This window comes from Anas platyrhynchos, chromosome 8, assembly GCF_047663525.1.
Source record: "Anas platyrhynchos isolate ZD024472 breed Pekin duck chromosome 8, IASCAAS_PekinDuck_T2T, whole genome shotgun sequence".
Taxonomy (NCBI): domain Eukaryota; kingdom Metazoa; phylum Chordata; class Aves; order Anseriformes; family Anatidae; genus Anas; species Anas platyrhynchos.
In genome coordinates, this window is record NC_092594.1 from 37,544,959 (window position 1) to 37,560,285 (window position 15,327).

General features: G+C 46.0%; 1 protein-coding gene across 6 annotated transcripts in view; it reads left to right on the top strand.

The window, feature by feature from the left end:
- The window catches only part of CACHD1 (cache domain containing 1), a 99,582-nt gene that overhangs the window by 26,669 nt on the left and 57,586 nt on the right, over positions 1 to 15,327 (top strand). For all 6 annotated transcript variants that reach the window (XM_072041808.1, XM_072041809.1, XM_072041810.1 and 3 more), the window contains exons 2-3: positions 5,593 to 5,655; positions 14,775 to 14,923. In XM_072041808.1, coding sequence (XP_071897909.1) covers positions 5,593 to 5,655; positions 14,775 to 14,923 — 212 coding nt within the window. The remainder of the gene's footprint in view (positions 1 to 5,592; positions 5,656 to 14,774; positions 14,924 to 15,327) is intronic.

The window sequence follows — 15,327 nt, forward strand, 5'->3', positions numbered from 1 at the left end:
GCTGAGCATTTTGTCATGACTGAATTTCTTCCACTAATTCCTCCCCATTCCAAGTTACCTCATTTAAAGTTTAGATGTAAAACAGCAAAAACATTTAATGAAGCTTTAATCTTTTTAAATGGCGGTGTGGCTCAACGATGCTCTAGCAAGGAGGACCAGTGAGCGTGGACTGATTTTGCCTGCTGGCAACATGCGGAGCCTCTCCAAGCAAAATGCAGGTGCTGGCATAGGAGCGAACAATATTCTTGCACTGAGTGAGATGGGAACGGGAATGGGATTTCCACGTGGTGTCCCAGTGCTGTTGTCACATGCTGAGCCCCAGATATCTCCTTAGGTGCAGCCAGCTGTGTCTTGCTGTAATTTTGCAATCATTTACCCTACAGATTGCCCAGAGATGTCTGAAAGCTCACGCAGACGTTTGGGAGAACAAGCTGAGGCTGTGAATAGCTGTGGGTTAAGAAGGACACCGGGGGATCTCAGCTGTGCCCGCAGCACCTGTTACATTGCGGGCTCTATCCACAGAGCTGTTGGGTTGTGCTCCTCTTCTCTGCCATTTGTTTCTTCAAAGCAAGAAAACTGGTGGGCGCCAGGCAGCGCCTCCAAGGCTTTACACCCCACGCTGTGTTTGAAGCCAAACACCAGGACATGCAAGATGGGCAAGAGGAACAGCAGGTGGAGGTTGCCCTGTATGCTTCGCATAGGAAGGCATAAAAACTTGCAGAACTCCCACTGATTTATAGAAGAAGCACTTCACCAGAGTTACTGATGATTTTTAAAAGTGCTTGTTCAGGTTGGGCTCTTTGCTAGTCAAAATCAAGACCCACACCTTACTGCAGGTCGGTTTTGGTGGTTTTCCCTATGAATTCAAGGCTGGTTTGGGATCGGGGTACTTCCCAGCACTGAAGACCTTGCAGTGATTCTCTTGTTAATTCTATTATTAATTTGAAGATGCTGCTCTTCTCGTGGTGCCTTGCTCTCGAGGAGAGGCTCCCCCCCGTGAGAGCACCGACCCAGCTCGGCTCTGCTCTCATCTCTTTGTCTTGCCGTCTGATGAGGATGCCTGGCGCTGCTTGACAAATAGCGTGACAAAAAAGCATCAATTAGTTAAATCCTTCCTGAAAACTTGTTCTTTTCTGAAACTCCCTGAAAGAGCAGGGTGTTGGCAGTGCAATGTGAGGACAGCCCTTTGGGGTGCTGAGCTGCACTGATCGGGGGTGTAGCGGAGCTGCTGGGGGCACTGCTCTCATCGGAGTTCACCTTTCGCTATGACTTCCTACAATTTAGTTCCATATATAAATATATATATAAATTTCTTGGAGGAAAACATGAAGCGTATCCTCGATCTCATGGGAACCCACTATTTAATGTTTCTCAGTTTTAGAAAATGGTAACAAAACATAACGTGATACGGCTTCAGACGCTGCAAAAACAAACTCCAGAAGAAGCCACAGGTCTCCCTCATAACAGCCTAGCTCGGCGAGTTCCATCATAAAAAGGATTTGTTATATATTTGTTTGCTCACTTTAAAACGTTAACCTTTAAAATAAGAAACAGACCCTGGTTAGTTGCTACTTGAGGTTAAGAAGCACGGCAGCCCCGCTGAGTTAATACTGCTTATATTTGACACGTGTACATTTTGCTACTGCTGTTCTGTATCCTCTCCTAATACAGTCATTTTTTCATCCTGCCATGATCCAAATACAAGGTAACAGCAGTCCACATCCAAAATCTGCTCAAACCTTTTTTTTCTTTAGCTTAGGGATATGTTTAGTGGGGACTGCTAGTGTTAGGTCAGAGGTTGGACTTGATGATCTTGAGGTCTCTTCCAACCTAGAAATTCTGTGATTCTGTGATTCTTTAACATGCTGTGCAGTATAGATGTTAGACCAGCCTCAGTGTATTTACAGCTCAATTAACGTTTTGCTGATCTTGTATTTGTTTTTCCCGATGCTCTCGGTCTGTAAAAATTCTGGTTTTGGTGGTGGGGAGAGGGGTTCACATCTCGCCTGGCCAACAGCGACGTGCAGCTGGTTGACAGCTCTCATGAGCAGCTGCTGCTTGTGTTTGGTTGGGGATCTCAGAGGCTTGGTTTTGGGGGTTGTAGCTTCTGTGTAGTTAGTCTTGATGCAGTGTTTGTGTTTTTTTTGTCAAGTTGAGGACTTTTGAAGTGCTTTCTTGCTGCAGTGCATTGCTGCTGCGTTTGTTCTCACCTCAAGGCACTGAGGGAACTCGTTGGTTACTATTCTGCTTTCTACACTAATCTCAGTTTAGTCACCTCCCGAGTTTAAAACTACAGATTGTGAATGCCCAAACCCTCGTTTTGGTACGTCGCCAAGCTGAACCTGAGCCCCTTATCTCGGAGGCTCGGTAGGAAGCCTGCCCCCTGTCTAGCAGCAGAGGCTGGCTGCGGTGCTGCACCCATTCATCACTGTCAGACCGCACCTGTGGAAGGCATCACGACGGCGGCATCCCAAATCTTCCCCATCCCAAGGGGTCCCCCATGGACCTCTACCCTTGGAGCCCCTGGTCACATTGTGATTTATCTCCCTCATCGAGCGCGTGTCCTCAAAGCTGAAAGCGAGGCAGCTGGTGGCACCAAGAAGCACTCAGTTACGTGAAAGTCATTAAAGCTGGTTGCCACAGAGGAGTATTTTCTAGGAAGTTGCAAGTAATTTGAACCAGACAGGTAATTAACGATCTTAGGAAAGCAGGGGTCTCTAATGTGTTGAAATATGTGTTTGTAAGACAAAACCCAGGCTTCTCAGGACTCCATCCCGGCTGTGTTCACCCTCAGCAGGCTCTTGTGGACAGCTCTGCACATCTCGGTGCTTCTTGCCTGGAGATGTCGCAGGTCACCAGAAATCCTGCAGCAGTCGCTGCAAATACCACAATTCATTTATTATTTTATTTTTTTATGTATTTATTTTCCCTCAGCTTCTGCTTGTATCACTGTGCATGAGTGCCACAGTGGGTGCAGCCAGCCCAGTGAGCGTGGGCTCCCTCTGAGCATTGCAGGTGCTTGGAGTGACTTGGAAAAGGAAAAACACGAACTATGCTTTCCCTCGTTCCCAGTACTGTAGCCTGGCCAAATCTAGAATTATGTGTCACTGCTGAAGCTTTCCTGCAGAACAAAGTATGGAAAATGCAGATGATTTCAGACTTATGTCGGTTCTGAAGGCGTTTTCAGTTTTGTTTGCTTCTTAAGGTTGTGTCTGAAAACCGATGCTTTGTGGTGGAAATGAGGTGAAGGTTGCTTGCCCTTCTGGGTAATCTCTGGCAGCATAAAGGAAGAGTGGTAACAACGCTGGATTTTAAACCATCCTGAAACTTAATTCAGAGTTTGGATCAGAAAACAAAAGCTGCTTTGTCTGTCTGTATTTATTTGTTTATTTATTTTAAGTGAAAAGAGTTTATGGAAATCTGCTTGATGAAACCAAGCCACTTGAGGGGCTGACATGCAGCGTTTGCCCATGTCAGGTGTGTTATGGCACATGGGGACACGGCATGACCACGAAACAACTGTTCCCAAATCTTTAAAATTGCTGTGGCAGAATCAGAGTGGGTTGACAAGTTTAATTAGTGCCACGGCCAGACCTTGGGGAGGGAGGAATTAAAAATGTGAAGGCATTTTTCCTGAGGGAAGGAGATGGCGGCAGAGGAGAGGTGTGGGGAGGGAGCCCTGTCCACAGGATTTGCCCTCTGCCACCAGGAGCCGGCGTCTTTTACACATGTGGGATTTGAGGAAACTTGAGAAGTGCAGGAAAAGCGAATATTTTTCACACAGGTGAGCGGCGCTCAGCAAGAACCTGAGTACTCCGGACGGTGATACACTTTAGATAGGTGATGCTGACAAAAAGGGGGGCAACTTGGGAGGGATCCTTCAGGCAATTTGGGATCGTGCAGCAGGCTGGGATGGTACCGGGTGCAGGTGGGGTGTGACAGGGCTGGGTGATGGCCGCCAGGGCCTGCGCCCTGTGGAGCGGGGCCTGGTGGAGCAGCTGAGGCGGCCGCCATCTGCTCAGCAGGCCCCGCTGCACGGCCAGGCTGGGAGGGATGAAGTACAGGCACTAAAGAGTGACTTCTCTTCACGTTCAGCCTATTTTGGCCCTGAGCAGAGGGCTGTGGCCATGGTTAGCACCTGTGTGGCTCGTGCTCCTTGTCCATGTTGAGGTGTTGGTGTGTGGGGTTGGTCTGTGAGGGCTCCTGCACACGCCCCTGCATGCGCTGAGCTCTTCAGTGAGTAGAAGACACAAAGCTTTGAGGAATTATAGAATAATAAAATATCCTGAGTTGGAAGGGACCCATAAGGATCAAGTCCAACTCCGGGTACCATGCAGGTCTACCCAAAAATTTAGACCATGTGTCTAAGCGCCCAGTCCAAACACCTCTTCAAGAACTTGTTTAGCTACAACTGCAGCTAAAACAGATCGAAAGCTTAGCACAAATAAAATTCCTGCTCATGTTGTGACTCTGTATAACTGCGTATGATGGTCTCTGTCGTCGTGTTGGACTTTTGGAAGCACAGCTGTGCTCGAAAGGCGCAGAGGAAGGGGTCAGCTCCGTGCTGAGGCCAGGAGGGCCCGCTCTGGTAGCTGACAGACTGCTTCCTTCTCGCTCCTTTTGATGTCTGCAGACTAAATGCTGCGTGGAGAGAAAAATTCAATTCATTTGAAACATTTTGCATCAAAATGACATGCTTTAATGTATTTTCTTCTGATGTTTAAATTATCTTTTCATCTCATGAAGGGGGAAGGAAAAAAAAAAACATGTTTGTAGTTAAAGTACCCAAGCAGAACTTTAAACAAAGGTCTGGAAGAAGAGGAAGTTTCAATGTACAGGCAGCTTTTAAGAGCAGATTTCCCCCCCCCCCCCTCCTCCTTGGCTCTCTGAGACTTGTAAACCGAGGAGATTTATTGCTGCCCTTCCAAATGCTGCTTTAGAATTAAGAGTTCAAATTTCTGAAATTCCTGGAGCCCTCAGGAGGGAGAGGGATAAGGGAAAGTGATGATGGGAAGCGCAGCAGAGCAAACTGAAGGGTTTTCCAGGCTGCCTCTGCCAGCTGTGGCCGCGGGGGTCCTTCCTAGGAGGAAATCAGCCAAACCTGCATCAGGAAAACTCTTGGAGTTGCTAACTGATGGTTATGCTGTGTTTGGAAAAAATTTAGACTTCTTTAGTATCTGCAGTTACTGCCAATAATTTTGTGATCTGATACTGTCTTACTATCTGGCTGAAAACACAAGCCTTAGCAATTTCACCAGTGTCATACCAAGGGAAGGACACAAAGCAATGGGTGTTTTTTCTGTTTTCTAGTGTATAATCATAAATATCCTCACTTTAATGGTAAACTAACATGTTTTGGAACCACAACCTGTTATATTTTTTGCCTTCAAACATGAGAACAGATGCTTCATGCAGACCCAGAAGCAGGTACAGGTGAATTTGATTCCCCGTAGGTAGACCTGGCATTAGAGACTTCCAGGTGAAGTGGTCCATCTCTGACACAGATTTCCTCACGTGCACCTTTTGAAACTGCGTTACTGTGACTTTTGGGACAAAACGTCTCTAATGCATCCTTTCTGATTTTTTTTGCAGAGGATATTCAACTCCTTTGTGTACACGGAGAAAATATCGAATGGAGAAAGTGAAGTTCAACAGGTAAGGCAGCCCCCCCTGCCCACCTACAGCTGTCCTGTGGCACAGACAAAAGCTGTGGTTAGCTTCACAGCCACAGTCAGCTCAGCAGTTAGTTCTGTCTGAATTTATTGTGGCCACTATTCTAACATGCAACACTAAGGAAAGTAAGTGGAATAGAACATAAATGGAAATGTATTGTATGAGCTGACTGTGTATTTGACAGTTTTCTGTTGTCTTGGAAAGCCTTTCCATCTGCTTTCTGTGGGTCCTTCCCTTTGGAAACAAAAAAACAAATGCAGAGGTGGGGCCCTTGTGTAGTATCTCACATTGACTGGTTTTCACATTGGAAGTGTCTCTTTTAAAACTGTTTTCATTTGAGGTGAGAACACTAATATTGTTTGTAAATGTGGAAATGGTATCAATTGCCGTGTGTAAATATGGGACAGCTGCAGCCTCCTGTAACAGTTGTTTTAGGATTTCTTGTTGTTTTATGTGTTTTCTTTCCTCATATGAGATCACATTTGGAAATGTGAGGAAAATAAACATCCAATTTAACACTGAGGTGATGTATCTTTTAATGCGTAGGCTCTTTGCATTTTAATGCATGTATACATTTGGAAAATATGGGGTGGATAAATTTCAGGACAGATCAAAGAGGTCCAATTTTCATCTTTAAGAAATGAAGGTACCAGTCCTGTACTCTTCCACTTGCATCTTTATTCGGAACATGATGAATTTTGGTAACAGCGGCAGGCTCTGCTTGGGGGCTGGAACAAAGAACTGTCTTTTCCTTCCAGTTGAAGCACAGACTCATTTGTACAACCTTCAGCGAGTAACCTGACCTTCTTAGACCCCTATCAAACCAGTTTTAATGTTCAGCAAAAACAAAAGTGCCTCAGAGTGGAGCTTTCCCCGGGGAAAGGGGAACTGCTCTGTAGCTGTGCAGGTAGTCAGATGTGCATGTGAGTGCTGTTGGATGTTTCCTAGAGCATATCGTATGTGCACATGTGCATTAAAAAGAGTCATGTAATAGCAGCAAATTTATGTTTACTGTAAAATAGTGAACTTGACAGATACTTCTTTTTTTTTTCTCCAAGGAGAAAGTCAAAGCAGAGTTGGATCAAATGAGATTTAGAATCTATGTGCGATGTGTTTAAGCTCTGGGTGAGTTTGAAATGGAGAGCGGGAGAGCGGGGCTCAGCTCCTCTGCTCTTTCAGACCAAACACGGGGGCTTTTGATAGGATTATGATCAATGCGGGAACTTGGTTACTCTGCAGAAAATGGGGGAGTGCAGGAAAAGTTCCAGCAACGCTGGGTTTCTGTTAAACAAAAACTGAATCTTAGGGGTAGGAATCTTATCCCATACCAGCACTAAACTGCAGCGTGCAGTAACGCTGACAGACAACTGTGATAATGTACAGCTGTGTGAGTAATGATAAGGGGTTTAAATTAGGTTGTTAGAATGACATCATGTGGATTTTAGGATGAATCTCTTGGCTGTTAGCATAAAAATGGTAAGGTTTGCTTAAAAAAAAAAAGTTTGTGCTTAACCTTTGGTACTGCTTGTGTCAGATTTTTGTTTGGTGAGGTACAGATGTATGTGAGAAATGATAGAAGAAACTAGAGCAAATAATTAACCCTAGTAAATTACCCCAGTGCTGGTGTTAACAATTGCTTGACCCTGCGGATAACGGAGTCTCAACCCCTCTGATGGAAGTTGAGCATTAGGGGGATTCTCCGAGCTGCAGTCAGCTGAGGAACATTGATCCAAGTTTTTCTGGAGCTGTGGTCTTGTTGTGGGACCCTGCCCTACACGTGCAGCTTGGCTGCGGGAGTGGAACTAAACAAAGAAATGCCAAAAGCCATTTTCACCTAAAGCAGAGGGGAGGGTACGCAGAGGTTTTGGATGCTCAAACTGGGATCCTGTGCAAGAAACCCGCTGCTGGCAGGGCACTGCACCCTCGCTTCTGCTGGCAGCTGCTTCCCCTGGTGTCTGAGGTCAGACACGGACAGGAGAGAGGCGCTGGGGCATGTGCAGGTGCTCTCGCTGCAGAAGAGGAGCTGTGGCCTCACAAGTGTCAGCCTGAAACCAGCCCGACATCCCCACCGAAGGCTTCGCTGGCTCTGACTCAGCGATCGGGTTTTCACAAGTGTTCCTGGGTGGTCTGCACACCACAAAAGGGCCATGTGGGCTAGATTATACGTATCAGATGGCTCTTGAAAGCCAAAAGTGTTTTCGGGAAACCAAGAAACCGAATTAAAACTTCTTTGAAGTTTTGACTATAGATTCTGCCCTTAGAAAAAGGCGCTGCTTGCCTCTCGGTCACAGATGGACGTATTCACTCCAAGTACATACAAATAACTGTCTAAACACTGTAGGTAGTGTGATGAATTCTGAGCTGTCAGAGGAGAAAAACGAGGCCCCGGCAAAGCGTAATTACTGCGGTTAAAAGCTCACCAGCGAAGTGGATAGCAGAATAATTGAGCACTTCTGTTTCATTAATAACTGGGTCTTCGAGCCCTAATGAATCACAAGCGATGTAATCAGGTTTTATGAGTAAGAGTAGAGCATCGAATGGGATCATCTTGAGCAAATGCAAACAAACGTAAGCAAATTTCACTCCCCTGTCATTTTTTCCTGCTTTTGTCATTCATTAACATTTTCTTAGCAACTGATACCCGAAGGCAATTAATTACGGTTTTGTCAGCTGGGATTTTTGTCTGGCAGGCCACCGGATTGTTGTGGGGCTTGTTTTTTTATATACCAAACTGTGTAAATAATGACTTTCAGTTTGCTGGGAGAGTGGAAAAGCTACAGCTGTTGGCCTTCAGGCCGAACGATTTAATACGCTTGGCTTTCTTCGTGCCACACAGGGAGAGGTTTACCTTTTGACGTTAATCTGCTTACACTTTTAAGGTCGAGAGCTGTAGGATTGCTATCCAAAGTATCCTTTCTCACTTTGAACAGGTTATTAAACATTGGATGACAGTTGCCAAAAATAACGTGAGTACCTTTCCTGCCAGCGATTTCAATATCGGAGAACTCGTACGCTAAGAAAATTGTAGTGGTGTTAACTTGTGATGGAAAAAGGTGGAAAATGGTGAGTTTTACTCTAGGTTAGCCCTTTTTAGGGAAGGCAGCGTGTGTTCAGCATCGTACCAGATGTCTGGGTTCTGCAGTATGGAGAGCATAACACTGGAAACCGGAGAGGAAGGTGGACGGTGGAGCAGCCCCGAGCAGGTGTGTGTTGAGTGGCCTCACACAGAAAGTCTCTGTGTAACTTCTGTGTTTAGAGCTAGAAAAGTCATTGCCTTCCCTGCTAGCTCATCCAGAGCATAATTATCAGCTCCAAAATCATCCATAATAACCTAGAGAATGAATTTTGTGTAAAGCTGCTAGGAGCTGCTCAGGAATTGATGGAAGTTGGTGAGGAGGCTCAGGAACAGAATTTTAAGGCAAAACATTTTCATTTGTTTGTCTACGCTTTTTTTTTCTAATAGAACCAGGTTTCCAAAAGGATTTTTTGATGAATAGCATATCTTAAATAAATAAACCTCTAAAAGCTGAAGTCATCAGTGACTTGTGGTTGAATTGACTGGATTATGTCTGCCACAAAAACGCCTTTTGGAGAGAAACAAAGCGTTCTTGTTAGAACAGCAGGATGTATTTGTAATTCAGATATGATACTTGTTTTTCAGAGTTATAAAAGCTGAAAGAAATGGTTAAAATATTCAGACATCAAGTGAAACATGTTACCTGATGTAAAGCAGAACCTCTATTTCATTATTTACTTTGTTACAAGGAACACCTAACAGTATTTCTTGTTAATCTGCTGGAGAACTTTTTACCCAGGTTTGTAGATCCACTGCTCACCGAGCTCTGTCTGCGTTGGTCCTATACTCCCCATGGACAGTGTTATTTCAGATACTGATCTTGCTGTCACACCTGGGCGAGTTTTGGGAGGCGCGTGTTGTTCATGCTTGAGCTACGATAATTAGAAATTGGGCACGAGTGGGATACAGCTGCTGGGGTGTGCTCGTGATGGTAGGACACGTTTTGGAGTTGCTCTTAGACAAATCCCAGATGATGATATTCTGGGTGTCTTTCTCTGGATTGCTATACTGTTTGTAAATAATGTTTGGAGTGTTTTATTTTTCTACCACCAATTGAAATGCTGCGCTTCTGGGCTTGGCTTCTGGGAGTTTCTTCATCCCTGCTGCTCTCCCATCTGTTTCGGTGCTCCTGGGCTGCTCTCATCTTCTGGATTGATGGAGGACTTCCACACGACCTGTGCAAAACTTGGGTTTGGAACTGTTTTAAGAAAAGAAGGAACAGGTTTTGTTCCACCAACAGTTGGTGAGGCTGCTGGGGGCTCCTCCTGTGGTTCTTCCTCTGTAGGGTGGGGGAAACATGGCAGCACTGCCTGTTAATGACCCGAGTGACAATTAAAGGACAGCCTCTGCAGCCTCCTGATGTTTTAGCACGTGACTTGTCTCGTGTCGCTCAGGACACGGCCCTTGTTGGCAGACACGGCTCAAATTTCCAAAGGAAACGAGCGCGGTGAAAAATCAAGATTTTACTGTTAAGCATGACATCTCCCTGGCTGGGAGCCACGATATGGTCACAAGATGTTGAATTTTACATTGGTTGATTATGAGGCTTGTGATTAAAGGCGCTATGTACGGCGTTTAACATTTTTCCAGAATAACTTATGGGAGTTGTGGCCCTTTCTCTAGCTCTTGTTGTGGACCACATTTGAAATCTCTTTCCTTCGGTGTATCTTGGGAAACCTTGCTAAAATTCCTGGAGGATGGAGTGCCCCAAACAAGTGCTGTTCCCTTTGAAGAAATGTGTGTTGGAAAGTAGTTTCCTGCCTCCTGATGAATATATCCTCTCCTCTAGAATATATCTTCATTATCATCAGAGCAGGAGGAGTGATTTGAAGTTAATAGAAAGGTGTCCGAACAACCTGGCGGTGGTTGTGAGGTCCCTTTCTGGAGACAAGACCCTGTTTGGAGTCCGTGCAGCAGCAGCAGCTTCTTCAGGAGCCCAGCAGCTTGGGAATAAGTATGGGAAAAACCTCTTAGAACAGGGCTCTGTGGATCCATAGTACCGTGATGTTGTGGTGCGTGGTGGATGTTTTTTGTTCCAGATTCTGCTGGTTCATAAACGGGGCTTAAAAACAACCCCACTGCCTCAACTCGTTAGCGTGTGAGCAGCGCTTCCCGAGGAGCCCGGCGGCACTAAATCCCCCCTAAGTCCGTTAGGGCATCCGTGCCTGTCAGCCTCCTTGCTACATATTTTATACACAGCCTCGATAACATGAAAAATCCCTTGGCTTTTGAGATGCAGCCAGAACTAAAACCTAACCTCGGAGCTCTGCTTTCCCTCCGTGCCCCCTGAAAAAGGGAGACTTCAGAGCAGCCGAGCTTTGAGGGGAGCGAGGCTTTAACAAAGCTCCAGGGAGCGATGCAAATGAGCAAAATGTCTCTGGGAAAATTAGGGAAGCTCACTGATGTTGTGATGAAAGGTTGTCAGTGGAGATGGTGACAATTGAAGTGCATTACCCATGGGTGCTGCTGTAATAGGAACAGGTGTTACCGTCCAACCTGTCTGCAATCTGAAAGGCGCTGGCTGCACGCCAGCTGCCAAAAAGGGGGAAGAAATAGAGCTAATGGCCGCATTGTTTGCAGCCAGCACTTCGTTTCTTGGTAGCCACTTTCTTAAAATTAGGGAGAAAAGGTAAAAATCCAGCTTGGAAATTTAAAAATAAAAATAAAAAAGCAATGAATGCTGAGCAAGGGTGGTTTTTTTCTGTTTTTACAACGAAGAGCGCTTTGAGAATTGACCCGAGGCTAATAGCATTTTATGTCAATCTCAAGGTATTGGAGTTTATTTTAGCCTGCATTAAAACGGGAGGGTTTGAGCCCTTCTACAGGAGCAGGAAATGTCTGTCCCAGCCGGTCCGCGCCCGTGGGTAGCTCTGGCATGTGAGCTTCCATCCCTTTTATGTGCTTGATTGAGGGTGCAGTTTTCCATTTTTGCCTTCTAAAATATTTGAAATAAACCTGTTAGGATGTTTTCATGTTTCAGAGCTCTGTCCCTCTGTCATTTGTCCTTTCTTTCTTTCTGTACCTTTTGAGTTTTGGCCACAAACGTGGCACGGCTCTTACATCCTTCAGCGTGCAGCTCTGGGCAGCTTGAAAGAGGCAGGGCGTGGGCTGGGAAAGCAGCGAGCGATCTCTGGATGAAAGATTATTTTTTTTCCTTCTTTATTTTCTTTTTTTTTTTTTTAATTTAGAAAAGTAAGAAGCTGATTTAAGGCTGCAGCTTTCCTCCTGACAGGCGCTAACAGCCGAGTGCACCCCTTTGCAAGCTGAATAATGTTCCCGAGCTAATGATGTGTGTGTGCATGCATGGGCACGCAGCGCCGAGGTGAGGAGCTGGGAAATGTGTGTTAGTGTTTGCTGCTGGTTTAATCGCCCAGAACTGGAATGACTCTGCACTGTCCTGGGTTTTAGGATGTTTTGTGCTCCAGTGAAGCCCAACTATGGAAGAAAAATCAAGTTAGCTTTGTTAGGCTTCATGCGGATTACACATCTCGATTTGATGACTTTGGACCATTTTTAAAGACATTTTTCAGCTGATGGGTGCGTTGTCCTTAGAGTCTTAACGTGATTTGTGCACGGTGATGAATTTTCAATGAAAAAACTGCTTTTGGGTCATCTCGCCGTTAGTGGCGTGCTTTGAGCCAGCTGGTTTTCATCTGTTTGGGTTGTTGGGGGCAAATCCTCTTATTATCAGGGGCTGGTGTTTTCTGGGGTGTGTAGATGGGCCAAACTCAGCCCTTCCTGCGTGCCCATGCCAGGGGCAGGGTGGTTGGTTGGGTAGCACGGGAGGGATTTGGTTTCCTTGCTGATGAAACACATTCGACGGAAGCGTTGGAGCCCATTTAATGCAGGTAACGCAATGACTTCGAGCCGTTCAGCAGCCCTTAAGTGGGAGATGCAGCTTAGGCACTGAGCAGTTGCTTTTTATCAGCTCCTGAGGTGCGGGCTCTGCCGCCACCAGATTGCTCAGATCCTCAGACTCTGCCCGGCAGGGTGAATTCAAAGGGCGTGGGGAGCTTTCATCGCGCAACCTGCAAGGTGAAAACTCGTCAATGGCTAAACCTGGCCTCGTGCAGCAGGCGTTTATCAGCGAGAGGCAGCGATTCCAGGCGGGCCTCCTTGTGCTCTGATGTTCCCCATTAGTTTTGCTACTGCTAACGAAGGCCACGCGGCTCCTGTTTCAGCAAACTCTAAATGGGGAAAGAGCTTTCAAACAGGGAAATCAGGAAAGAAGTGTATAGATCCAAGTATCTGGACTAAGTCGTGCTTAAGCCCAGATATTTTGTTTGACCAAATTGAGAGGGGAGCTTGGTGACCAAGAAATGTAAATGCTTCAGTGTAGGAAATGTGCCTTGTGGATTTTGGGGCACTGCTGAAGACGCCGCTTCCCAAGTTTGTGCTCATAGTCGGACAAAGAGAGAGTTTACCTGAAAATAGAGAAGAGAAGGAACCACCCAGCAGCTTATCTGACAACTGGGAGCGATTTAACAGCATTGGATGCCTCGCGTGGAGGAGACCGTTGGTAGTCCTCTGGTGCCTTGGCATCACTGCAGGAAGGTAATTGAGGTGTGATGCTGCAGCTCATCCAGGCAAGGTTCTGCCAAACCTGTGCTCCCCAGAGACCTGCCACCGAGTTACAGCGTGTGATGGGAGCAAAGTAAATCGTGGTGAAGTGTCCTGCTAATAACAGGCAGGGGAGATGCTGGTCAGCCAGGGGGTCTGGGCACACAAATGTTGCGGCACTGCTCGGTCAGCCCCGCACAGTTGGGGCGTGCAGGACACGTGGGAGTCATGCACTCACGAACAAACCCCAGCCCTGAAAGTTTGCAGAAATGCAGAATGAAACATTTCCGAGTATTCAGCACCGCAGCATGCTGCCCACAGAGTGTTCTCTTTCGTTTTGGGGGATCCCTGTGTAGGTGTGAGAAGCATGCCAAATGTGCCAGCCCAAGTTTTCTGTATGCCCAAGCTATTTTATTTATTCCTAACTTTGAATGAAAGACGGAGCAAAACCCCTAATAAACATTCCTCGTCCAGCCCGATGCTCCCTGGGGGCTGCGTTTGCTGTCACGTCCGCTCAAGCTACAGCCACAAATTTTCCCTTCCAATTTTCCTCTGCAAGTCATTAGGTTAGCCCGCCGTGAAGTGCCTCGCATGATGCACGAGCAAGCACCTACCCCAGCAGGGCAGCTGCAGGAGTCCTGCCCCGTGCCCCTGCAGCACCCCTCGCCTCTCAGCCTTGGTTCGGAGTCACAGGGCACGGGGAGAGCAGGGAGAGGCTCGGCTCCGTCCCTGGGGCACCCCCAGGAAAGCAACAGGAGAGGCAAAGACAGGAGCAAGAACTGGGAGGGTTTATTTTGCCCAAACCACAGTGAAGAGAAGTACGTGAAAGGAATTGTGAGATACTTCTGCACCGATCGACCTGCCTGAGGAGACTGTTGATCAAGAGAAAATGTCCATGACAGTATTTGGAGTTGTCCAGGTCCAGAGCTTGCTCTCCTAAATATATCCAGTGCTCTGACGGATGTATTGTTGTCTGTATGATATTTATCTACATTTTCACAGGGGGTAACATTAGGGGTATTATTTGGACTTTGCTTAGGAGTCTGAGACCACACGTCAATCTATTTTAGTCCCCATCGTATCCTCGTCAGACCTTGCAAGAGCATCGTGTTGGAGCTTCGGTGCTGAGCACAGTAGCATGGGTAGAGCCCTATCAGGGCGCCAGTTCGGTGAAAGGAAGGTTTGATAAAATGGAAATTTCACTCCTCGTGCATGCAGAACAGTGTTCAAGTACTTGATGGTAAAATTATTTTATTATATATACTGCTTTCTGTGGCCGGTATTATTAATTACTTGACTTATCGTACCATGAGCCTCCAAAACAGGGAGTACAGTGAGCAAGGCAGACAACTGTTAGCTTTAACTTACGTGGTTTTTGCTTTCTGTTCAATTTTCTTAACAAGGATCATAGTATTGCAAAGAAACTGACAGAATTTTCATCTTGCTTGTTATTATTTTTTTTCAGTTGGCAAAAAAAATCCGTGAGAAGTTTAACCGTTACTTGGATGTCGTGAACCGAAACAAGCAAGTAGTGGAAGCGTCGTACACCGCTCACCTCACGTCGCCCTTGACTGCAATCCAGGACTGCTGCACTATTCCACCATCTATGATGGAGTAAGTACTGATTTCTGGAATTACTTCGGTTGCCATATATTATATGAAGAAAGATAAAACTCTTTCTTTTGCAAAATAGCATGTATTTTCTGTTATCCTTGTTAACGGTGAGAAAATGGGGAAAGAGATACTCCAACGGTGCTCCTCATCCTGTCCTCCTGTGCTCTTGTGTTTCTAGTATACACGTTTAACGAGGAGCTCTAAACAAGGACTGGGCTCTGCTATGATAGATTGTAAAATAAAACACACACACACACAAAAAAGTTTATTTCATGCAATTAAGGGTTGAACAAACTTTCCTACAAAATGAGCCTGTCTGCATCCAAGATACCTGTTTTGCTCTGAGACACTACTTAGGCTGAATAACTCTTCTGCAGCTGGTCATGGGACTTTCTTTTTTTCCC